The sequence below is a fragment of the Hyla sarda genome, chromosome 4 (genome assembly GCF_029499605.1).
Source record: "Hyla sarda isolate aHylSar1 chromosome 4, aHylSar1.hap1, whole genome shotgun sequence".
NCBI classification, from domain to species: Eukaryota; Metazoa; Chordata; class Amphibia; order Anura; family Hylidae; genus Hyla; species Hyla sarda.
The window spans coordinates 251083421-251109123 of NC_079192.1; the positions used below are offsets into that span (position 1 = coordinate 251083421).

The window sequence follows — 25703 nt, forward strand, 5'->3', positions numbered from 1 at the left end:
AATAATATACATTATTGACTGCACACCAACCTGTGTACACTGGGCATGTGCAGCCAAAAATTAATTCAAAGGGCTGCACAAACAATATACTGACTGCTGGTTCAGCCTGACTGCACAATTGATCAAGCTCTTTATCCTACCCTCATTGGCCTATTTAAAAAGGCCTTAACACCTATGGAGCCTCTGTAAGGGAGTGCATACGGTAGGGGGGAGCTAAAACCTCGCGTTCCCGTATGTAATTCATTTCAATGAGCCGGCCAGAGTGAAACGTTCGGTCTGGTCGGCTCATTTTTGTGCCGTATGTGCTTTTACAACCGGTTTTAGGTCCGGTTGTAAAAGCGCATACAGCGCAAAAATGAGCTGACAGGACCGAACGTTTCACTCCGGCTGGCTCAGTGATATGAATTACATACGGGAGCGCATACGAAAGCATACGGGAGTGCTAGGTTTTAGCTCTCCCATGCCGTATGCGCTCCCGTATGGGAAGAAACGTGATGTGAACCCAGCCTTAGAGGTGGTGTTACAATACTACATTTGTTTGCAACAGTTTGTGAAGAATTGTTTGTATTGATTATTATACAGGTGTGTTTTGTATAGTTTTGTATAGTTTGTTTGACATTGCGTAACAATTTTTTTTTAAATGTTAGTAATTTCCTTTAGCATTTGCTTTATTTCCTTAAATAAAAATGTTAGCTCCAGAACTTTCAAGTGTGAAGAATGGTGGGGGCAGAGTAAAACATTACTCTATGATCCTAGGTTATTTCTGTGGAGCTCTGCCTTTTTATTCTATCTACAAAGACAAAAAAATTTTTTTTCCACAAAATGCATAAAATGAAGAGTAAAAATCAAACTAGATAAAAAGTTAAACACACAGAATAAGAAATACTTCCCAGTTTGTGAGTTCAGAGCCAATTGTTATATCAAGTAAAATGCATCCCTATACCAATCTGAGAACCTTGTATACTTCATAAAAAAGTCTGAAATGTTTCAATTACAATATTTTATTTTATTCTATTTTTTTCTAAACAGAACAATGGGACACAAGAATCGGTATGTGAAGATTCCTAATGGACACATTTGGGTAGAAGGTGACCATCGTGGACATAGCTTTGACAGTAATGCCTTTGGACCTGTAAGTGTTCACTTTTTCTGAATTAATTGTTAAGTCTATCAGCTGAATATATTGCTATTTTATTGAAATATTGCAAATAAGATCTACTTTTTATGGGAGCTCTTTTGAAAATGAGAAAATCAGGTTAAATATAAGAATTCATTTAGGATAACTAAGAATGATTGATTGATCCGAAGCTTACCAAATTATACTACAAACTTTACTGTGTAAGGGTGCATTCACATCACAATTTTGCTAAATGGTTCCCATATACGGTTTTGTATTTGAAAGCTGTATACAATCATATAGCAAACGGTATACATTGACCTCCCACTTCAAAAACATACACAACAAGATGTATCCATCTGTGAACATTTTTGGACTTTTGTGTTTTTACATGTTTTTCCGTGCACGCGGTTTTGTCTACGGTTCTGTCCTGTTTTTCGGCTCTACAATGGTCTATAAAAACCATTTGTGCTCGGGGCTACAAGCATTGCATATGCATCAGTAAGATTAAAAAACAGACCTTACAATAGCGGTTTAAACATGCCATAAGCAGACATTGAATACGTACCTGTATGACTGATAGTTCACCCTACAATAGCGGTTGAAGTGTGCCATAAACCACGTCCGAGGGCAAGAAAATGCAAACTTAGTAGGAAGAAAAACAAAGTTGATAAACAAATTACACATTAAAGCAAAGACTGAAAGCATCAGATATGTCCTTCTATAGACTGTAACAAACTAACAAGACAGTGCAAGAATGATCAAACCTGAATTCCAGCCACCTGGACACCTAGTGTTATGGAGCTGAGGATGCCACACCTATTCAAGGAAAAACCTGCCACTGGGACCGGATCACGGTTTACCTCCTAATTGATGTATCAACATAATTAGGTGAACTTACCAGTGGCAAGCTCAGTAGAAGAAGAACCGAATGTCTGTCAGACACATGCATAACATCATCAGGTACTTTGCAATAAAGGGCAAAAAATACAAATACAAGGGAAAATACATAAGGAACTAAAAACGAAAGCCTACAATACAATGAATATCATCGACCAGTAAATATGTCATAACTAAGACACCAGCCGGAAAGTACGACGAAATATACACAGAACTAAACTAAGAAAAAACAAAAACAAGCAGCAACATTTTTTTTTTAAATATATATAAAACCCCTACCCTCAACAACTTTAAGCACAGAAATGATGCTGATCTGTTGATGCGCCAGAGTAAATATCAGAGACATACCCACCTGGAATGTAAAAGTTTAACATAATAAAGCAATCACATCTTGTTCTGCAGAAAGACATGATACTCACACAACCAGGTGGACACCTGAGAACCGTTCCATTGGAAGAAAACTTCGTATGAGCCTGAAACCGATCCCAGTGTGAACAGTTTGCCTCAAACATTCCTGTTACCTGAAACCCAACCTTACATGTAACCTAAAAAGTACATTATTAGCTAATCCACCTGTAAACATGACAGATCCTACATAACTGCCATGCCCATACACGACACAGGTCTTAGAGCAATTATCATGCCTGTATAGGTGACATACCTTAGCGTAACCATCGTGCCTGTAGATGTGACAGGACTTTTTGTAACCACCATGCTACTTACAACCACCTATGTGTCGTGATGTTATTGCTCTGAAAAAACCGTTTCAGTAACAATAACTGCGCAGTGCATCCCCCTGCAAATGTGGAAGACATGCCGGGTATACAATCGCCTATGTATCGAGATGTTATTGCTCTGAAGCTGTGTCAGCAAACAATAACTGGAGTAGTGCATCTCCCTACAGATGTGGCAGGTGTGACGGGTATACAACTGCCTCTGTGTCATAATGTTATTGCTCTGAAAGCGGAAAGCGCGCCAGTAACAATAACTACGCAGTGCACCCCTCTGCAGACGTGGCAGATATGATGAGTATACACCGCCTATGTGTCAAATGAGGTTATTGCCCTGAAATACGTGTCAGCAAATAATAACTGGAGTAGTGCACCCCCCTGCAGACATGGCAGGCGTCACATGTATACAACTACCTATGTGTCATAATGTTATTGCTCTGAAAGCGAAAAGTGTGTCAGTAAAAATAACTATGCAGTGTACCCCCCTGTAGATATGGCAGGTATGACAGGTCTATGTGTCACAAGGTTATTGCTCTTAAAAACGTGTCAGCAAACAATAACTGGAGTAGTGCATCCCCCTGCAGACCTGTGTATCATAATGTTACTTCTCTGAAAGAGTGTCAGTAATAACAACTATGCAGTGCATGCCCCCTGCAGATATGGCAAGTATGACGGGTATACAACCACTAGTACATCGGAATATGACTGTTCTGAAAATGTTTCAGTAACAGTAACTGCATAGTGAATCCCTCTGCAAACGTGGCAGGCATGACAGGAATACACCTCCCATACTGTCGAGGTTACAGGGCACAAATTAATGTAGCTTTAACAAAACGTGTACAAGCATGTAATAACATATGGACGTAATGAACCACCGTAGCATATGTATGGCAAAAAACGAATGGCAATTCATGGTCCAACCATGGTAGCAACAGCTTAGTATAAACTCTATTACCCTGAATACATGTATCAGGGTTAGCGTATGCACGAAGAGAGGGCTAAACCTGACACAAATCTATGAAAATACACTCTGAAGAAGTCATGAAGAGCCGTATGTTATAAACCAAGAAAAACGTGCACCGCATATACTTACTACAAAACGTGAGTACTGAAGCACCATGAATGCCCGCGTAGTACAAAAATTACCACCCACAAGCACTTACACAATACCAAGAAAAAATAAACAGCACGCCAAAGCAAAAACACAGAACAAATTTTATTTTATCATGAAGTATTTTAGCATGAGGCACATAACCGTAAACAATGTATAAATGCTATATGCTATGGTGATCTCACAACATAGCCATTTAGCCCCAAGACAAGTGCACACCTTCCTAAGCATGTCCATTACTGCCTGCCATGTACGTACTAAAATCCCCTTTTCATGGATAACCCCTTTAACCCCTTAAGGACACATGACGTTCTCACACGTCTCCATTTCCGAGTCCTTAAGGACACATGACGTATGAGAACGTCATGTGTTTTACCACCCCCCCGCAACCATCTGGAGCGGAGCCGGTCCCCGATGCCTGCTGAAATCGTTCAGCAGGCATCGGGGCATATCGCCCAGGGGGGTCATTATGACCCCCCATGTCGGCGATGGCCGCAGATCGCTGGACAATTCAGTCCAGCGATCTGCGGCGGATTCCGGGTCAATCGGGTCTCCAGTGACCCCCCGGTGACCCGGAATTATTGGCTGATCGGGGCTGTCAGAGACGGCCCCGAACAGCCAGAGCCAGCAGGGGTGAGGTGGCACTGGTGCCACCTCACGATCGCCCTGATTCCTCGGCCGGATTACCGGCCGACCAATCAGGGCGCCTGCTGCGGGTGTCACTCCCGCAACCCGCTCCGCCCCTCTTCCGGAGGACGTGAGCGGGTGCGGGACGTGCACCCCGGGTGCTGGGGACCCCGATCCCCGGCGCCCCTGTTGGGATTGGGGCCCCAGGAGCAGCGGCGGAGACGACGAGGGACTGACCTGTGCGGCGAGGATCGTTGGAGGTGAGTGACAGCCTCCTGCTGTTGCTTAGCAACAGCTCCCAGCATGCAAAAAGGGCATGCTGGGAGCTGTAGTTATGCAACAGCAGGAGGCAGACCACCACAACTCCCAGCATGCCCTTATGGGCATGCTGGGACTTGTAGTTTTGCAACAGCTGGAGGCACATTCTTTCTATGGAAAAGTGTACCTTCAGCTGTTGTGTAACTACAACTCCCAGCTTGCACAATCAGCTAAAGTGCATGCTGGGAGTTGTAGTGGTGCATCTGGTGGTTGCATAACTACAACTCCCAGCATGCCCATTGGCTGTCGGTGACTACTGAGAGTTGTAGTTTTGCAACAGCTGAAGGCACACTGAGTTAAGTAGCAAACCAGTGTGTCTCCAGCTGTTGCATAACTACAATCCCCAGCATCCCCAGCCAAAGTAGTATGCCTCCAGCTGTTGCATAACTACAACACCCCAGTTGTAGTTTTGCAACAGCTGGATTCCCCCCCCCCCCCCAATGTGAACGTACAGGGTACACTCATATGGGCGGAGGATTACAGTAAGTATCCGGCTGCAAGTTTGAGCTGCGTCAAATTTTCTGCCGTAGCTCAAACTGCCAGCGAGAAACTACTGTGAACCCCCGCCCGTGCGACTGTACCCTAAAAACACTACACTACACTAACACAAAATAAAATAAAAAGTAAAAAACACTACATATACACATACCCCTATACAACCCCCCTCCCCAATAAAAATGAAAAACGTCTGGTACGCCACTGTTTCCAAAACGGAGCCTCCAGCTGTTGCAAAACAACTACTCCCAGTATTGCCAGATAGCCGTTGACTGTCCAGGCATGCTGGGAGTTTTACAACAGCTGGAGGCACCCTGTTTGGGAATCACTGGCATAGAATACCCCTATGTCCACCCCTATGCAAGTCCCTAATTTAGGCCTCAAATGCGCATGGCGCTCTCACTTTGGAGCCCTGTCGTATTTCAAGGCAACAGTTTAGGGCCACATATGGGGTATCGCCGTACTCGGGAGAAATTGGGCTTCAAATTTTGGGGGGTATTTTCTGCTATTACCCTTTTAAAAAATGTAAAATTTTTGGGAAAACAAGCATTTTAGGTAAAAAAAATATATATTTTTTTACATATGCAAAAGTCGTGAAACACCTGTAGGGTATTAAGGTTCAAATTACCCCTTGTTACGTTCCCCGAGGGGTCTAGTTTCCAAAATGGTATGCCATGTGTTTTTTTTTGCTGTCCTGGCACCATAGGGGCTTCCTAAATGCGGCATGCCCCCAGAGCAAAATTCGCTTTCAAAAAGCCAAATGTGACTCCTTCTCTTCTGAGACCTGTAGTGCGCCAGCAGAGCACTTTTCACACCCATATGGGGTGTTTTCTGAATCGGGAGAAATTGGGCTTCAAATTTTGGGGGGTATTTTCTGCTATTACCCTTTTTAAAATTGTAAAAATTTTGGGAAACCAAGCATTTTAGGTAAAAAAAATATATATATTTTTTACATATGCAAAAGTCGTGAAACACCTGTAGGGTATTAAGGTTCACATTACCCCTTGTTACGTTCCCCGAGGGGTCTAGTTTCCAAAATGGTATGCCATGTTTTTTTTTTTTGCTGTTCTGGCACCATAGGGGCTTCCTAAATGCGGCATGCCCCCAGAGCAAAATTTGCTTTCAAAAAGCCAAATGTTACTCCTTCTCTTCTGAGACCTGTAGTGCGCCAGCAGAGCACTTTTCACCCCCATATGGGGTGTTTTCTGAATCGGGAGAAATTGGGCTTCAAATTTTGGGGGGTATTTTCCGCTATTACCCTTTTAAAAAATGTAAACATTTTGGGAAAACAAGCATTTTAGGTAAAAAAAATATTTTTTTTTACATATGCAAAAGTCGTGAACCACCTGTAGGGCATTAAGGTTCACGTTACCCCTTGTTACCTTCCCTGAGGGGTCTAGTTTCCAAAATGGTATGCCATGTGTTTTTTTTTTGCTGTTCTGGCACCATAGGGGCTTCCTAAATGCGGCATGCCCCCAGAGCAAAATTTGCTTTCAAAAAGCCAAATGTGACTCCTTCTCTTCTGAGACCTGTAGTGCACCAGCAGAGTACTTTTCACCCCCATGCGAGGTGTTTTCTGTATCGGGAGAAATTGGGCTTCAAATTTTGGGGGGTATTTTCTGCTATTACCCTTTTTAAAAATGTAAAATTTTTGGGAAACCAAGCATTTTAGGTAAAAAAATATATATATTTTTTTTACATATGCAAAAGTCCTGAATCACCTGTAGGGTATTAAGGTTCACTTTACCCCTTGTTACGTTCCCTGAGGGGTCTAGTTTCCAAAATGGTATGCCATGTGTTTTTTTTTGCTGTCCTGGCACCATAGGGGCTTCCTAAATGCGGCATGCCCCCCAAAAACCATTTGTCGCTCCTTCCCCTCTGAGCCCTCTACTGCGCCCGCCGAACAATTAACATAGACATATGAGGTATGTGCTTACTCGAGAGAAATTGGGTTTCAAATACAAGTAAAAATTTTCTCCTTTTTATCATTTGCAAAAATTCAAAAATTGGGTCTACAAGAACATGCGAGTGTAAAAAATGAAGATTTTGAATTTTCTCCTTCACTTTGCTACTATTCCTGTGAAACACCTAAAGGGTTAATACACTTACTGAATGTTTTTTTGAATACTTTAGGGGGTGTAGTTTTTATAATGGGGTCTTTTATGGGGTATTTCTAATATGAAGACCCTTCAAATCCACTTCAAAACTGAACTGGTCCCTGAAAAATAGTGAGTTTGAAAATTTTGTGAAAATTTTCAAAATTGCTGCTGAACTTTGAAGCCCTATGGTGTCTTCCAAAAGTAAAAACTCATAAATGTTATGATGCAAACATAAAGTAGACATATTGTATATGTGAACCCCAAAAAAATATATTTTGAATATCCATTTTCCTTACAAGCAGAGAGCTTCAAATTTAGAAAAATGCTAAATTTTCATTTTTTTCATCAAATTTTGGGATTTTTCACCAAGAAAGGATGCAAGTTACCATAAAATTTTACCACTAAGTTAAAGTAGAATATGTCACGAAAAAACTATCTCGGAATCAGAATGATAACTAAAAGCATTCCAGAGTTATTAATGTTTAAAGTGACAGTGGTCAGAATTGCAAAAAACGCTCCGGTCCTTAAGGTATAAAATGGCCTGGTCCTTAAGGGGTTAATGACCAAGCTCTTTTTTTTTTATTAAATGTGTCTCTTTAAATGGTAAAAACTTTAGAAAACTTTGTCTGAGCGGAGCGATTCTGAGATAGTTTTTTAGTGACATATTGTACTTTATATAAGTGGTGCATTTTTTCTGAAACACTCCAATATATTGTGAAAAACTGGAAAATTTCTGGCGTTTTCTTTTTTATGTTGTACACTTTGCGGTAAAAGTGAAGTTATATTTATTCTGTGGGTCAGTACGATTATGGCGATACCCATTTTATATAGCTTTCTATGTTCTTTTTCCTTTTCTGAGCAAAATAATTTTTCTGTCTTTCATTTTCCAATAGCCATAACTTTTTTTTTTTTCCGTCTGACGCCATTGATTTAGGGCTTACCTTTTGATCCAGTTTATTCTGCTATTTGTACCAAAATTGCCGAACTTTGCACTTTTTTGTTGTTGTTTTTTTTTTTTTTTACAGAGTTCACTGTGTGGGATAATTTACATTATGGTTTTATAGTACACATCATTACGGATGTGGCAATACCCATTATGTATATGATTTGTGTTTTTGATCTTCTTTGGCGATAATACAGGGCTTATATTGGGAAAGGGGAATTTTTTTTTTCACTTCATACTTTTATTTAAGAACTTTTTATTTAATTTTTTACACTTTTTACAGGTTATACTATGCTGTAATACTTATGTACTGCCGCACAGTATGACCTGATGAGCTGCACACAGTACAGCCTGTGCGATCCAGCCTGTGGCTGGATCTCACAGGCTTCCGTAGAGGGCAGACAGGAGGTCGTGATCTGACTTCCTGCTGCCATAGCAACCAACGGCAATCCGCAATCATATCCAGCGCCACCGTTGGTGAATAGGGGGAGCGCACTCCCTCTGTCAACACCATAGATGTGTGATCAGGATTGATCACGGCATCTATGGGGTTAATGCTGCTGGGACCGGCGTGATTGAGGCCCCTGCAGCGGGACTCCGGCTGTGATTGATAGCCGGGTCCCGCCACGATCTCCTGCGCTGCCCACGGCAGTGCAACAGATCACTAGGACGTATGCATACGTCCCATCGCGCGGACGTGTTGGGTGCTGGGACGTATGCATACGTCCTATAGCGGGAAGGGGTTAAGAGTTTTCTCTGACCTCCACTTGTTACCTGTATCAATGGCACCTGTTTGAATTTGTTATCAGTATAAAAGACACCTGTCCACAAATTCAAACAGTCACACTCCAAGCGCCACTATGGCCAAGACCAAAGAGCTGTCGAAGGACACCAGAAACAAAATTGTAGACCTGCACCAGGCTGGGAAGACTCAATCTGCAATAGGCAGGCAGCTTGGTCTGAAGAAATCAACTGTGAGAGAAACTATTAGGAAATGGAAGACATACAAGACCACTAATAATCTCCCTCGATTTGGGGCTCCATGCAAGATCTCACCCTATGGTGTCAAAATGATCCCAAGAACGGTGAGCAAAAATCCCAGAACCACATGAGGGAACTTGTAAATGACCTGCAGAGAGCTGGGACCAAAGTAACAAAGGCTACCATCAGTAACACACTACGCCACCAGGGACTCAAATCATGCTGTGCCAGACGTGTCGCCCCGCTTAGGCCAGTACATGTCCTGGTCCGTCTAAGTTTGCTAGAGAGATTTTGGAGGATTCAGAAGATTATTGGGAGAATGTCATTTGGTCAGATGAAACCAAAGTAGAACTTTTTGGTAAAAACTCAACTGGTCGTGTTTGGAGGAGAAAGAATGCTGAGTTGTATCCAAAGAACACCATACCTACTGTGAAGTGTGGAGGTGGAAACATCATGCTTTGGGGCAGTTTTTTTTTGCTAAGGGACCAGGATGACTGATCTGTGTAAAGGTAAGTATGAATGGGGCCATGTATTGTGAGATTTTGAGTGAAAACCTCCTTCCATCAGCAAGGGCATTGAAGATGAAACGTGGCTGGGTCTTTCTGCATGACAATAATCCCAAACACACCGCCCTGGGCAACGAAAGAGTGGCTTTGTAAGAAGCATTTCAAGGTCCTGGAGTGGCTTAGCCATTCTCAAGATCTCAACCCCATAGAAAGCCCCAAAACATCACTGCTCTAGAGGAGATCTGCATATGGAGGAATGGGTCAAAATACCAGCAACAGGGTGTGAAAACCTTGTGAAGACTTGCAGAAAACATTTGACCTCTGTCATTACCAACAAAGGGTATATAACAAAGGATTGAGATAAACTTTTGTTATTGACCAAATACTTATTTTCCACCATAATTTGCTAATAAATTCTTTAAAAATCAGACAATGATCTTATGGATTTTTTTTTCTCACTATGTCTCTCATAGTTGAGATCTACCTATGATGAAAATTACAGGCCTTTCATCTTTTTAAGTGGGAGAACTTGCACAATTGGTGGCTGACTAAAAATGTTTTGCCCCACTGTATACACACTATAAACCCTGTGCATGTATACACACTATAAACCCTGTGCATTTATACACACTATAAACCCTGTGCATGTATACACACTATAAACCCTATGCATGTATACACATTATAAATCCTGTGCAAGTGAAAACGCATGTATGTGTGTACAATATAAATGCTGAGTAATGCATTGATGGAAAGACTACCTTTCCCCATACTGCTAGAGATAATGGCCGGCATTTATCATTGTAGGTGTAAGTGAAGCATTTTTCTACACCTTTTTTGTGTGCTGTAAATGTGTAGGAGAACCAAATTTATTAAATGGTCACAGACCATTTGATGCATTTTGTGCAGGTCACATTTTCGGAAATTTCTCCATACACATACACCAAAAAGCTAAGCTAAGTCTGGGCTGGTGTCGTTTTAGAAACTTTTCAGTGGCTTTGCGTCTTTTTTGCGCCTTTTTACTAAAAGGCGCAGTTCATAAAACCCTTTCATATCATGTGTATTGCCAAAATCTGTGGATTGCCACTCAAAATCAGCAGAAATGTGTAAACCAAAAGGCACAAAAAAGGCGCAAATAAACAGTCTAATGACAATGATAAATGTCGGCCAATGACTTGATGAACAATGAATAAAAATAAATAATATACAGCTAAACACATGTTAAGCTTAGATACCTTGGCTGTGCAGGCTGCCTCACAAGAGAGGATTAGGTACACCAGATGAGCAAAAGCAAACAGGCTGCGAGCATCTGAGGAGAACGGCTAATTACACATCAAAGACAGCTGTGCCTGAGGAGAGGACTACACCCCATAGTATACAGCCTATATATATATATATATATATATACACACACACACACACACACACACATATATATATATATATACATACATCTATATACTCCTACAGATTACACCATAGTATACAGCTTGTACATACCTATATACTCCTACAGATTACACCCTATAGTATACAGCCTATATATACCTATATACTCCTACAGATTACACCCCATAGTTTACAGCCTATATACCTATATACTCCTTCAGATTACACCATAGTATACAGCTTGTACATACCTAGATACTCCTACAGATTACCCTATTGTATACAGCCTATATATACCTATATACTCCTACAGATTACCCTATAGTATACAGCCTATATATACCTATATACTCCAACAGATTACACCATAGCATACAGCCTATATATACCTATATACTCCTACAGATTACACCATAGTATACAGTTTATATATACCTATATACTCCTACTGATTACACCATAGTATACAGCCTATACATACCTATATACTCCTACAGATTACCCCAGCCACAGCAGGAGCAACCATAGACCAGCACAACACTCACCAAACGCTCTCCCCTGTAGTTCCTGCCCATCCACCAAAAGGGCGTGTGTCAGTCAGGGCAACGTCCTCCGCCTGCGAGTCGGCTGCAGCAGTGCCCAACTCTGAACCTCCCAGCAACAGTGCATTAAAAAGACTTAACCTCGGTAGTGGCCAGCCGAGCATGCAACCATGAGGCAGCCAGCGGGGCCACTCACTGACCGCACCACCTGATATAAGTTCCTGAGCCATGGGGATCAGCTAAAATGAGTGGCCTGCCAGAGCGCCAAATATTGGCAGGAGACTTAAACACAGCACACCACCACCCTCCATGCCCCTGTTCCACAAAAAAAACTATGCCCCGCCGACAGGTACAGGGGGAGTTATATAGCCCTGCCTGGAGGTGTGGGGGCATTAAACCCAATGCCCCTCACACAAATACAACCTTAACAGGCTTAATACAGATCACCTTTAAATGTTTTTTTTTTAACATTGTAGTCAATGCAAAACACATTGAGCATAAAATTCATACAGTTTTGTCGTTTTTTTTAATACTGTTTTGGGGGGGAAAAAAACTCATACGAAAACATGGCAAAATCGTGATGTGAACGTAGCCTAACATTCATGTACATTTTATTATGCAGAAAAAAAATCCTAGTTCTACCATAAGAGGGTAACAAACTAGAAGAAATATATTAACTAGTAACATGGAGTCATGTTCAAATAAATAGAACTGAGCCTGATTTGGTTTACATTAATCATTTCCCAATTCAGATATGCATATAGATAAACAAAGACATTGACACCATAATATTACAAAAAGTATTTGACGGGTATCTTTTGGTCCTATTGGATCTTGGGCTGGTAGTGGGGATATGTAAGAAAGCACTAATGTTCTCACTGACTGAAAGAACTTATGAGTTGGAAATAAGTTAATGTTTTTTGTTTAGTTTGCAGAATTTTTTTTAATGTAAAATCATGTTTACAACTTGCAGCATTTATGTATATTTATGTGTTGCTTATACATGTGTTGTGTACAAGGGGCATCTGCTTATCGACACTATACATCTTTGCTGCCTATCAGATAAGTACATAGAAAATTAGTTTCCGACTTTCATCTCTTCAGGGGTTATGCTATCATTGTGCTATTTCTAGGGGTGATGTTCCAGTTTTAAATCCACTCTTTTGATGATATTTTGTATGGTGTTTTTCCTTAAGGTTTCTCCCTCCATAGCAGCTCCTTTTTAATTCCTTTGAAATATCATAATGCTTGTTACTCTGCTTGCTAGCAAGACCTCAAGGTATAATGCTCAGTTTATTTTTATTTGTGCGCTTTTATTCTTGAGCTGTTAAGGACGATTACTTATTCATATTCTAGAACTATGCATACTCATTCTAAATCGACTGCCATCGGTTGGGATTTATTGCTTTAAAATGGAAAATTGGTGAAAGGATGCAGTGTGTTCATGTCGGGGTATGATTTCTTCTGTGACATTGTAATAGCTTTTGATGTGTTACACTTTCCAATATATCACTGCATTGCTGAATCATTTAAGAATTCTCAATATATTGTAAAGGAAACCATTTAGAATGTTGGAGTGTAAGAGTTTTGAACATTGTATTAAAAATGATTCTGGGTCGTCATGTCACACTATCTGGTCTACAGATATAGAATACTTTGGGAAACAATTTCATGTCAGTGTTGAAAAAGCATAAACCTTTTGTTATCACGTATAGAGGAGAGTGAAAGTTGATGAATGAAGGCTCATTCCACTGTACAATTACAGTCCTGGTTCTAGAATGTACAATATATCGATGATACTCAGTGTCTATGGGGATGGAAAGAGTAGAATAAATTATATCTAATAGAAAGAGTACAATAAGTGATATGGACTTTAGATACACACATTTCCTCACATCATTACTATTCACAGTGTAGAGATTCAGATCTATAGAATGCCAAATATAAAAATAATACGAAGGTAAGTTATCCCCATTGTGTTATTGGATCAAGTTTTCCCTTTCTTTAGGGTGTAGAATATTAATCTCATCCCGACCTATAATGATCTAGCTGACACCTGCCGATAATGACGGACATCGGAGCTCTGTCATTGAAATGGTTAAATGTCATGATCAATAGCGATCATGGCATTTAAACTTTAAATGTCGATAATCCCTGGGGTATAGAGCACCCATCTGCAGATCCGTGATGTAATCGCAGACTGAAGAAGGGTTGCAGGGAAAGAGGGGGACTTACCCGCCCTTCCCGATGTTCAGTGGATCGGCGATTGCTTAAAGGGGTATTCCAGGAAAAAACTTTTTTATATATATCAACTGGCTCCAGAAAGTTAAACAGATTTGTAAATTACTTCTATAAAACAATCTTAATCCTTTCAGTACTTATGAGCTTCTGAAGTTAAGGTTGTTCTTTTCTGCCTAAGTGCTCTCTGATGACACGTGTCACGGGAAACGCCCAGTTTAGAAGAGGTTTGCTATGGGGATTTGCTTCTAAACTGGGCGTTTCCCGAGACAGGTGTCATCAGAGAGGACTTAGACAGAAAAGAACGATTAAGGATTAAGGATTAAGATTTTTTAATAGAAGTAATTTACAAATCTGTTTAACTTTCTGGAGCCAGTTGATATATATAAAAAAGTTTTTGCCTGGATAACCCCTTTAAAGAGTACCTGTCATCAAACCACATTTTATAAACTAACTCAGATTATATTCCCTAACTACTCCTAACAACCCTTCTTCCCTTAAAAAAAAATTCAGAGCTTTAAAAAGTTCTGTATCATGCCTTTTCCCTTGCTTACATTGTGTGAGCTCCCAGCAGGAGAGAGTGGGTGTTTCCCAGCAGGTTCGGCATCACTGAAGCCTGCAAGAGCTGTGTCTCGCCATGCTCTGCACGCACTTTCTGAATTTGATCTCCTGCCAGGTCGGAAGGAAACAAAACTAACTGTTTGACTTTTGCAGGGGACAGAACAGAGCCACCTGGTGGTCGTTTTTTCAATCACATTAAAAACATAAAGGTTGAGAATTTTAGCAGCAAGTAAATAGCAAAGTGTCTTGTAATTAAATAAGCAACAATATATTAAAAGTTTTGTTTGGTGACAGGTATTCTTTAAAGCGTACTCGTCAGATCCAACAAAAAAAAATTGTTTTTAATATATCACTCAGTACCTAATCCTGACCATGTACATCTAATTTTTATGTGTCTAGCGCCTTTATTTTTTTAATTACACTTTTAATTTAGCTTACTGGACTGAATTCCGCTCAAAGGGAGGGGGCATGGCCTCATTGTGCAGGTCTCCGCCCCCTCCCTCAGTATGCTGTCTGCTCACATCTCCCCTAGTATTAGCAAAACTACAACTCCCAGCCTGTCCTCACTGACAGTAGCGGGACACAAGCTGACAATGGGAGGATTTTTCCTCCAGCTGTGAGCCCTGCGCTCACAGCTGTCAATCAAGGAAGTGTGTCCAAGACATAGGTGATGACACATGGACACAGCAGGACTAGTATGTGTCCAAGCAGGCAGTGGGGGCAGTTGTTTGACTGGCTTTTTCCGTATGAAATACTGAACATTTTCTAATAAAACAATTGCAAAACCTATTGTTTTTGCATGCTTTACAACATATCAAAAGTTTTTGTATCTGACAGTGCCCATTTAAGGCTGCCTTTGGCAATTGAGCACCAAAACCATAGATCAATATAATGCAATAACATTACATTGATCTATGTAAGCCATCTAATGATGGCTTATGATAGCCCCCTAGAAGGAATGTAAACATTTTTTTAAAAAGGCTTTCAAAATATTTAAAAATCCTCTTTTATTAAGTTCAAATCACCCCCCCCCCTTTTGTCATTGTTCAAATAAATACACTTAAAAAAAAAAAAAACATATTTGGTAATGCGGCATGCATGATTCCCCAAACTATTATATTATGATGTTCATGATTATGCACAGTAAAAGGTGTAAATGCCAAAATTTTGTTCACATCACGTCTCTGAAAAAAAATGTAATAAAAAGTGATCAAAAAATCATATATACACACAATGGTACCATTAAAAAATAAATCCTAACATAGCTCCATAGGTGGAAAAATAAAAAAGTTATAGGGGTCAGAACATGGCAATAAACAACCTTTTTTTAAAAAAATGTTTACGTTTTCAATTTTTTTTATACTTTACAACTAAACTAAAATTCCTTAGTTTGGTCTCATTGAACTCCTACTGACCAATGTAATAAAGATAACATGTCAGAGTTTCCATATTTTAAAGCCTGAAAAAATGATTACCACACAAAATGTTTTTTTCAAAATTGCCTTACGTATATTTTTTTATCTGGTTCGGTAATACATTATATGATAAAATAAAGTGGGCCAATGAAAAGTACAACTTGTTCTGCAAAAGAGAAGCCCTAATACAACTTTGTCAGTGGTAAAATAAAAAAGTTAGGGGTCTTAGAATGTCAGGAGCAAAAAAACACGTGAATAAAAAAAAAATATCACTGGGTCATGAAGGGGTTAAATAAAATGCAGTATTAAAGGGAGCAGCCTTCCCATATCTGTGGGCACATAAAGGGGAAAGTGGCATGGCATTTTTGTGTATACGTGGTCATATAAATGAATGGAGCAGAATGGCATGTAACACAGATGAGCGAAAAAGTGGGAAAAACTGTACTAGAGGGGAAAATGGGAAAAATAAGGGTGCTGAGATAAGTGATTCTACAGAGGGGGATGTATGCTACAGAAGTTGTGGGATTAAGTAACCACATCTCCATCCTTTGTTTTAAATACCAAACAATTGTTACATAATTTGTGCCTCCTGAAAACCCCTGTAATGTTTTGATTATTTAATGTGATTAGCTAACTTTAAGTTTAAGCATACCTTTTTTGTCTTTTGTATGTATCTATCTTCTATATTTGGCTTACAAATCCCTCTGTTCTGCTGCTCACTCATTTTGACATCCACTGCTCAGGAAAGGGTGTGTCCAAGGCAGGTACTGAGTCCGCCCTCACTCACCACATATTCACTTCCTCCCTGAGTCTGCTGTGCTGGGTATCTTCATCCAATCACTGCAGGTGGCTCTGTAACCCACTCCTCTCTGTTTTCAGACTAGACAAGTCTGAGCACAGTGCTAGTTCTACCTGTCAGGGACTGACCGGGGGAACAGGGAGAGTGAGCCCTAATCCGACCCTAAAACACCTGTTCCTTCCTACTTGCCCACTCACTCCAAACAGTGAGTCAACAACTGGGAGCCGGTCACTTCCTGCCCTAAAGTGCAGTGGCGTAAAAACAATAAACATAGTAGGTCATAGGCCAGAAACAGAAACCGACTAGACAATACAAATACTAACAGGGCAGAATATAAACTCATAAGCAGAACAGAATATAGTGAATTAACAAACAGTTCACTAAACCAGCTATCAGATAAACATAATATGATATGAAATGAGTATACAGCAGAATACAGCAGAATCCAAAAGATGAAGGGGATAGCGGAAGAACTGAGAGCCAATACACTAAACTCAACAGGTAAGTTACTAAGAACTATCACAGGCAGTTACAAGTACAAAGGATTGGATCAAACAGAATATAAATATAAGACACTGTTCACACTGGGACACAGAACCAGAATACCAAACAGGAATATAAAATACAGAGCACAGGTAACAAGCAAGACTCAGACATAGTGTGAACACCAAAAAAGCTGAACAGACAGAATATTAAACTGAGTAATGCAAAAACAGACTAAAATACAAAGAGCATATATAGCTATATAACCATGGCTAAAAACCCAGATAAAATGGCAAGATAAATACAAGGTGAATGCTCAAGCAGACTTGGTAGTGTATTGCACAAACAGACATAGTCATTGCACTCAATAACCAGCAACTAGAATACAGTCTGAGCTGGAGTTATAAAACCACACCCGCCTAGCACATGTGTGAAAGGCTTAACTCTTCTATGCCTGGAAGAAAAGCAGAGAAATCAGATAATGCATGAAAAACAAGATCTGAACAGGGCCTAAAACGGGAAAACAAAAACAAACAAACGGACATTACACTACCCTTACTTCCTGGTGCTAGTTCTACCATTTGTCCCTGTCCGTGCTTAAACTGTGACAAAGATGATGCTGCAGCCAGACAGGATTATTTTCTGAATGGTATGGAGACCGATAGTGATGATTTCTATAAAAAGGAGATACAATTTTATGAAGTATACTGAAAGGGTTAATGTTTTTCCTAGATGTCCAACATATAAAAATTGTTTGATTCTGACAATTTCTATTTGATTAAAAAGAGGGATATCGCTGTGAGACAAAGTGTTATTTTCAGGATAACTTGGATTTGTCACTGTGATTCCTTCGGTGCATGTACAGACTATTACTTTGTAATATGTACTATATGTGTTCTGTTGGTATCCTTTCTTTGTCATGTGAATATAACCTGCCTGTCTCATTGACTTATTTAGAATTACCATACTTAGTTTTATAAAACTGTCTTAAAGCCCATTACTGCGTCTGACATTGCAGATATACAGTATATTGTACAATTCTCTAATCTAGTGCATTTTATAGATCTGGTAATCGCCCCATAAATGGGCAATTTGAGATCTATTCAGTAAGCTTTAACAAGAGAAAAATGCAGCTATTTCTCTCAAGTACACAACTCTTGGCTTTCTGAGAGAGAACATTTCTGGATCTTTTCCCTTGACAGCAGTGACTAAGGGGCACCATTTCTACATATACTTCTTTAAGCTGCCCTTTTTATAGTCTATCACATCAAATGTGATTCAGAAGAAATATAATGGTAACTAACTTGTATTTGCTAAAATAAAGTAGATACAGAATATTGCCAGTTCTTATACTGCCATATTTCTACCACTGAATTAATTTGGTATGACATATATTATTATTTATATATAATTCATGTTACACAAAATAATAACAGTAATTACTTGTCTTTAATAAAGGGGTATTTCTATCTCAGATATTTATGGTAAAACCACAGGATATAATATAAATATTTGATATATCGAGAAAAGGGGCCATCCATCCCTCATAGTGCCTGATGTGGTGGCTGCATCCAGGCACAGAAAAAATTGAGTTGAACCTATAGACACTTATAGACACTTATGACGTATCCTATGACTAAGCCATAAATGTATGAGATGATAGTACCCCTTTACCTTAACAACATTAAAGAGGTACTCCGCCCCATCTTATCCCCTATACAAAGGATAGGGGATAAGATGTCAGATCGCGGGGGTCCCACTGCTGGGGACCACCGGGATCTCGGCTGCAGCACCCACCTCAACGGCATCCGGCAACGCTGGAGGCTTCGGATCCCGACCACGAGAGCGAAAGAGAGTGACGTCACGACTCCAGCCCCGTGTGATGTCACGCCCCACCCCTCAATGCAAGTCTATGGGAGGGGGCGTGACGGCCGTAGGCTTGCATTGAGGGGGCAGAGCGTGATGTCACACAGGGGCGGAGCTGTGATGTCACAACGCTCCGGCCCCGTGATCAAGAGTAATCAGACCCGGAGGGAACACGCTCTGGGGACTGATTTTTACGGGGTGCTGTGTGTAAGATCACTGGGGTCCCCAGCGGCGGGACCCCCACGATCAGGCATCTTATCCCCTATCCTTTGGATAGGGGATAAGATGTCTAAGCGCCGGACTACCCCTTTAAATAAAATATACCTTTAAATAATAATGATTGTGCTGTGCTGAGTTAATACATTAATATTTATATCATTTAGCCATTGGATAATGGATTTCCAGAAGGGAAACCTATTAATGAAAGCCATTACATATAATTATGTAACATGTTATGACAATATAAATATGTATGACATACAGGGTTTATGAAAAGCTCAGTCACTATGGGTGTTCTAATGTCTTTTCTTAGTAATTGTTCAGTGTTCTTACTGAACTTTACATTGCACAAAGAGATAAGCCAACCCCATTATTCTGCACTCAGTACCTCATAAAGTTAAATCTTTGCTATTTTACTGAACCTTATGCCATAAGGTTCGCAAACCTGGATTTGGATATTTATGCTCTTCTTCTCTGCAGATCCTCTCAAGCTCTATTAGGTTGGATAGGGACCATTGTTGGATGTAGTTTTCAGGTCTTTTCAGAAATGTTCAGTAGGGTTCAAGTCAGGGCTCTGTCTGGATCACTCAAGGACATTCACAAAGTTTCCCCTAAGTCACTCCTGTGTTGTGTTGGCTGTGTGGTTAGGGTCATTGTCTTGAACGAAAGGTGAACCTTCGGATCTGTTTGAGCTCCAGGGTTCTCTGAATCGGATTTTCTTTAAGAATATCTCTCTACTTTGCTCCATTCAGCTCTCCCTCAACCTTGACCAGTGTCCCAGACCCAGCCACCAAAAAACACCTCAATAACATTTGCGAAAATTTTCTGATGCATTGTATATGACCAAAATCAAGTGTTTAATAATTAATTAATCTGTACGTATTCTGAATAGATTCCACTACAACATGGCCCTCTTTGTTATGTAAAATGTTTTTATTGTGCTGTCATTTATGAAGCAATATATGCATGACATAAAGCCAAAGACACAGCTGACAATCATACTGTGTTTGGCAATGGCGAAACAAAACAGCTCTGAAGTAATTGAATCCAGATGGTTGTACTTCCTCTTTACCAAGTCAAATGATGCTGTTCCTCTGTATCCCGAATGCCCAAAATAACATTAACATATGGGTTTCTCATAAAGGAGTTCATTGTTTGATAAGAACTAATATACCAAGATTGTTCTGGAGTTGTTCATCCTTTGTCATAAAAATGAATGTAGCATAGCCGTCTGCAGATTTCCAGCAGGTTGACCAAACATTATAGAAACTGGTGATAATAGTTGGCAACCACCGAGCGCATTCACCGTTCCTTCCAACACACCTGCACATTATTTTGATTGCTGAACCACATGCTGCCAGCAATGATCTCTATACCCACATGAAGATAACAGAGACAGGTATTAGATGGTGATGAAATTGTTATCTTTGTGTCTTGTTGACAGAAGGTGTGTTCTCTCTCTCTAGACTTTTGGCTTTGTTTTAAATGGTTGTTTTTGGCAAAATCTTGTAGCATTACAAAAATAAAAATATTGAAAAACGTAGTTTAAAAGAGACTAAATATATATATATATATATATATATATATATATATATATATATATATTGAAAAACATAAAAGAGACTCAAAAATGATAAGCATCAAGTGGTAATAGAAATCAGACAAACGATTGTTACCCTGAAGATATGTTTTTGATTACCCAGTATTAGTAGATTTATAAGTAAAGAATCCTGAGCAGCAATGCTGACTATAAGGGTTCACTACTATTTCATCAGCATCCATATGTAGCAGGAAGTCTTACTGTGCTGCTCCTGCCATAAGTGGATCAGAATTCCTGGGAGATATACAGCTCTTTGTGCTACTAAAGCTTTTCAGTTAGTAGGTGGAGAGAATAGAACTTGTATCTGTGCTGCTAGAGCTCAGAAAGGCAGATGACATTGCTACTTTCATTTTACCTGGAGATACACTATAGGGGTTACCCTATGGCTCATTTTACTGCAGTAACCTCCCAAACTTCTATGAATATGCATATAATTAACATGTATAAAAATATCTATTTTGTTTTATTTTTCTCGCTCTAGTCATCTCCCTCATTGATAAAAAACAGGAGTTTTTGTGGGAGGGCTTTAGAGAAGGTACACATGACATATGCTAAATAAAAGGCTATAAAGTATAAGGCCTATGAATATTTGCGTTTACATTGGTCCTCCCCCACTTGCCAAGTAACTCTTACAGCCTTCTTCTCATTAAAGGGGTACGCTAATGGTTCCTAATACCACCAGACTTTTTCCACAGAAGTCAGAGGGGAGGATTGTTTTCTAGTTACTATAGTTGCTATATTCCAGCTATAAAAGGGTTACTCTGCTGGAAATTTGATATTCGTGTATGCAGCTATAATTCCCTGAAAGCCTCTCTACTCCTTGTCTTCATCTACTTCCTGCAGTAAGCCAAGACACATTAAAACATATACAGGACAATTATTGTTCATTTAGGAACAGGCACACTTTATGAGCACCAGCATTTGGATCCAAGAAACTGTCAACGTCCCCCAAAAATCTGCTTCATTATAGGTATTTCTCAGGTAAACAAATCTTCTGTCTGCAGTATAGACAATTACTTGTGCTTTACTGTGTGGAAGCTTCACTCTTGATACTATGCTTTACCATCTGTGCCCATTACAGCAAGTCAGCTGTCCTCCAAAAGGATAATAATTTGGCTGACAAAATTCAGTACATACATCACACTAATTTAGGCTTAGTTTTGTTTAGTCAGACAGTTAAAGTACAACAGAGCTATAACATACTGTATATGAAGATAAATTAAAGGTTTCAACATGCACAAACACGCACACACACACACACAAACACACACACACACAAACACACAAACACACACACACACAAACACACACACACAAACACACACACACACAAACACACACACACACACACACACACACGCTCCAGTTAAAACTCATTACTTAATAATCCCTTTGTAGTTATTGATTTTGTGTAAATATACTGTATATACTTCTATGTCTGTAAATAATATGTTATCTATTTTACCAGAGAAGCATGGCTTTAATCATGTTGATATCAGTAATGTTTCATTAATGCCTTCCGTTGAAGGTATAGTATATGTCAGCCTATGAAGAATAAGAGCCACTGGAGTCATTAATAGAAAATTAATAATGATACTTTATTAGAAAATCACATGTCTAAACAGACTAAAAATAAGTATATGATGTACACAGAGGAATCTAGCAGCAAGATGATCAAGTAGGGTAAGCGCCTGATAGAAATTATAATGATATATAAATATAATGCCCCCCCCCCCCCCACATGAGGTAACTAAAAGGACCCCTTACCTCCCTCTTACATCATACTCACCTACGGGAGGTGTACTAATATCCCCCTTCTTACTTATGTTAGGTTTATTATATCAACCTAATAATCCAAATGATTATTTGTATCCGTGTATCTACCGCTCTGCACCTATATACTCATCATATCAACTCAAGGTAGGCGACCATTTTTATCCCTTTTTATAAACATATTATCTTAAATAACATGAACATACTCTACATACAATAATATTATGTATCTACAGGACAGTATTTATCAAAATACAAGAGGGAACATAAACCTTGGACCATTACCTTCATAACCCCATCTGGGCCTTTCTACTTAAGCACACCCAAATACTTATCTATACCTCTATATGTCGTATCACGATCATACTACTATTCAGTGAGGGACGCTATGGGAGAAAATATACTCCTACCCTCTACACACTTGTACCTGAAGAGTTGGGCCGCTTGAAAATGCGCCACAACAAAACGCGTTGGATTTATGTGGCTTAAACTGTACAATATTTGTATGCAATCTTTGTATCCTATAATTGACGTGCTTGCAATTTGTATACTCACCGAATAATTAGTTTGAGGTTCTTACAAACCAGCTGAGTTTTTGCTGGTAACGTGTTATACTCACTGCACACGGCGCCTCCATTCCCTGCCGAACCAGGGAGAGATAGGAGGTTCCTGTTGCAGGTTGGCATTCTCTAGGAAGGCCTCCCTGCAGTAACAGGTAGGGGGTCCTATGTGACTAAGCAGGGTTAGTATAGCCTCTACTCCAGCAATATATCTAATACTAGGATAAGCTGGGTTGCTATCTATATACTGTTTTGTATATCTTTTTGTTTTTGTGTGCCTATATTTTAATTGTACACCAATAAAAGTATGTTTTATGATCTTAGTGTTTTTCCTATTACAGAGGAATCTAGCAGCAAGATGAGCAAGTAGGGTAAGCGCCTGATAGAAATTATAATGATATATAATCAATAGTAGCAGCAAAAAACATATTGCACACATTGTATTAGTAATACTGGTAACATGGATGATGGTGTCTGGTAGTTAAAGGGGTTATCAAGGAAAAAACCTATATATGTGTATATATATATATATATATATATATATATATATATATATATATATATCAACTGGTTCCAGAAAGTAAACAGATTTGTAAATTACTTCTATAAAAAAAATCTTAATCCTTTCAGTACTTATGAGCTGTTGTATTTGAGTTGTTCTTTTCTGTCTAAGTGCTCTCTGATGACACGTGTCTCAGGAACTGTCCAGAGTAGAAGCAAATCCCCATAGCAAACCTCCTCTACTCTGTGCAGTTTCCGCGACAATCAGAGATGTCAGCAGAGAGCAGTGTTGCCAGACAGAAAATAACAACTCAACTTCAGCAGCTGATAATTATTGGAAGGATTATGATTTTTTTAAAAGAAGTAATTTACAAATCTGTTAAACTTTCTAGAGCCAGTTGATATAAAAAACAAGTTCTTTCCAGAAATACACAATACACTTTTAATACATTAAAGGATATTGTACTACACGTATGGTACTAGTAACAAACCAGTGTGTCACCATAAAGCCTACTATCAATAAAGCCCACCAATCAATACGCGTTACCTACAACAGTAAAACAGTTGGGGGCACCCAGACTCCAATGTCCGTTTCGGCACACACGCCTTCTTCCGGGAGTGACATAATCACAACCTTTCTATTTTTATATATATATACATATATATATATATATATATATATATATATATATTTATATATATATATATATATATATATATATATATATATATATACATACATCACTGTCCAATAAGGATACATCACATAATAAGCATAACATGTTCCACCTATCTCTCCATGTGGCCCAGTGTAATGGCGCATGTACACTGACTCCAGCAACTGCTGTGGTCCCGGCAGATGCCGCGTCATGTGATTGCATCACACGCAAAATCACGTGACCCATACCATTTAGAGACGCAACCGCCGGGGATGCCGGGGGCAGAGGGAGTCAGTGCATGCGCACATGGTACATGGTCAGCAAGGAGAAAACTCCTATGCTGATAGGTGAGATACTGACACCTAGTGGTAGAATTGTAAAATTACATTGTAATGTGGAATAACATCCTATACAAAAATATATACAGAGTATATAGGCATCTATACACAGTGTTATCCAAATTAATAGCAAAAAATAAAAAAATTTATTATATACATACATGTATGCCAGTGCCATAAAAAAAGGAGAAGAGATGTATGTGATATGAATCATCATATGCCAAAACACCACTGTACATAATAATAATTAAATTGAACCAGGCTCATAATATAAATACATTATTAACGTGTGGACAAGAACCAACACCAAAAGTGTCCCAGAATATATTGAACACTAATTATATACCCAATAAATAATATAAGGGAACTGATAAAAACCATTACCAAATTGTGCATTTTGTATAGGGAATTGTGTATGAGCTATACAGGTCACTGAAGGTGCCAATATTTATATATAATATGAGTGATGTGACACATTGTGAGCCATGTAATACATTAACCGTGCCAGGTATAATTAACCCCTTAAGGACCAAACCCATTTTGAGCTTAAGGACCAGGCCAATTTTATTTTTGCATTTTAGTTTTTTCCTCCTCGTCTTATAAAAATCGTAACTCTTTTATATTTTCATCCACAGACTAGTATGAGGGCTTGTTTTTTGCGTGACCAGTTGTCCTGCATAATGAAATCACTAATTTTACCATAATATTTATGACACAACCAAAAAAATACTATTTGTGTGAGGAAATTAAAAAGAAAACCGCAATTTTGCAAATTTTGGAAGGTTTCGTTTTCACGCCGTACAATCTACAGTAAAAATGACGTGTTCTTTATTCTGTGGGTTAATACGATTAAAATGATACCATTGTTTGTATACTTTTCCATTATTGTTATGCTTAAAAAAAATCGCAAACTTTTTAACCAAATTAGTATG

The 25703-nt window shown here is 39.2% G+C and overlaps 1 protein-coding gene across 1 annotated transcript in view; it reads left to right on the top strand.

The window, feature by feature from the left end:
• LOC130369128 (mitochondrial inner membrane protease subunit 2-like) overlaps positions 1 to 25703 on the top strand; it is a 482812-nt gene that overhangs the window by 248158 nt on the left and 208951 nt on the right. Inside the window, exon 3 of the mRNA XM_056573917.1 lies at positions 1030 to 1132. Within this exon, the coding sequence (XP_056429892.1) occupies positions 1034 to 1132 (99 nt within the window). The 5' untranslated portion in view covers positions 1030 to 1033. The remainder of the gene's footprint in view (positions 1 to 1029; positions 1133 to 25703) is intronic.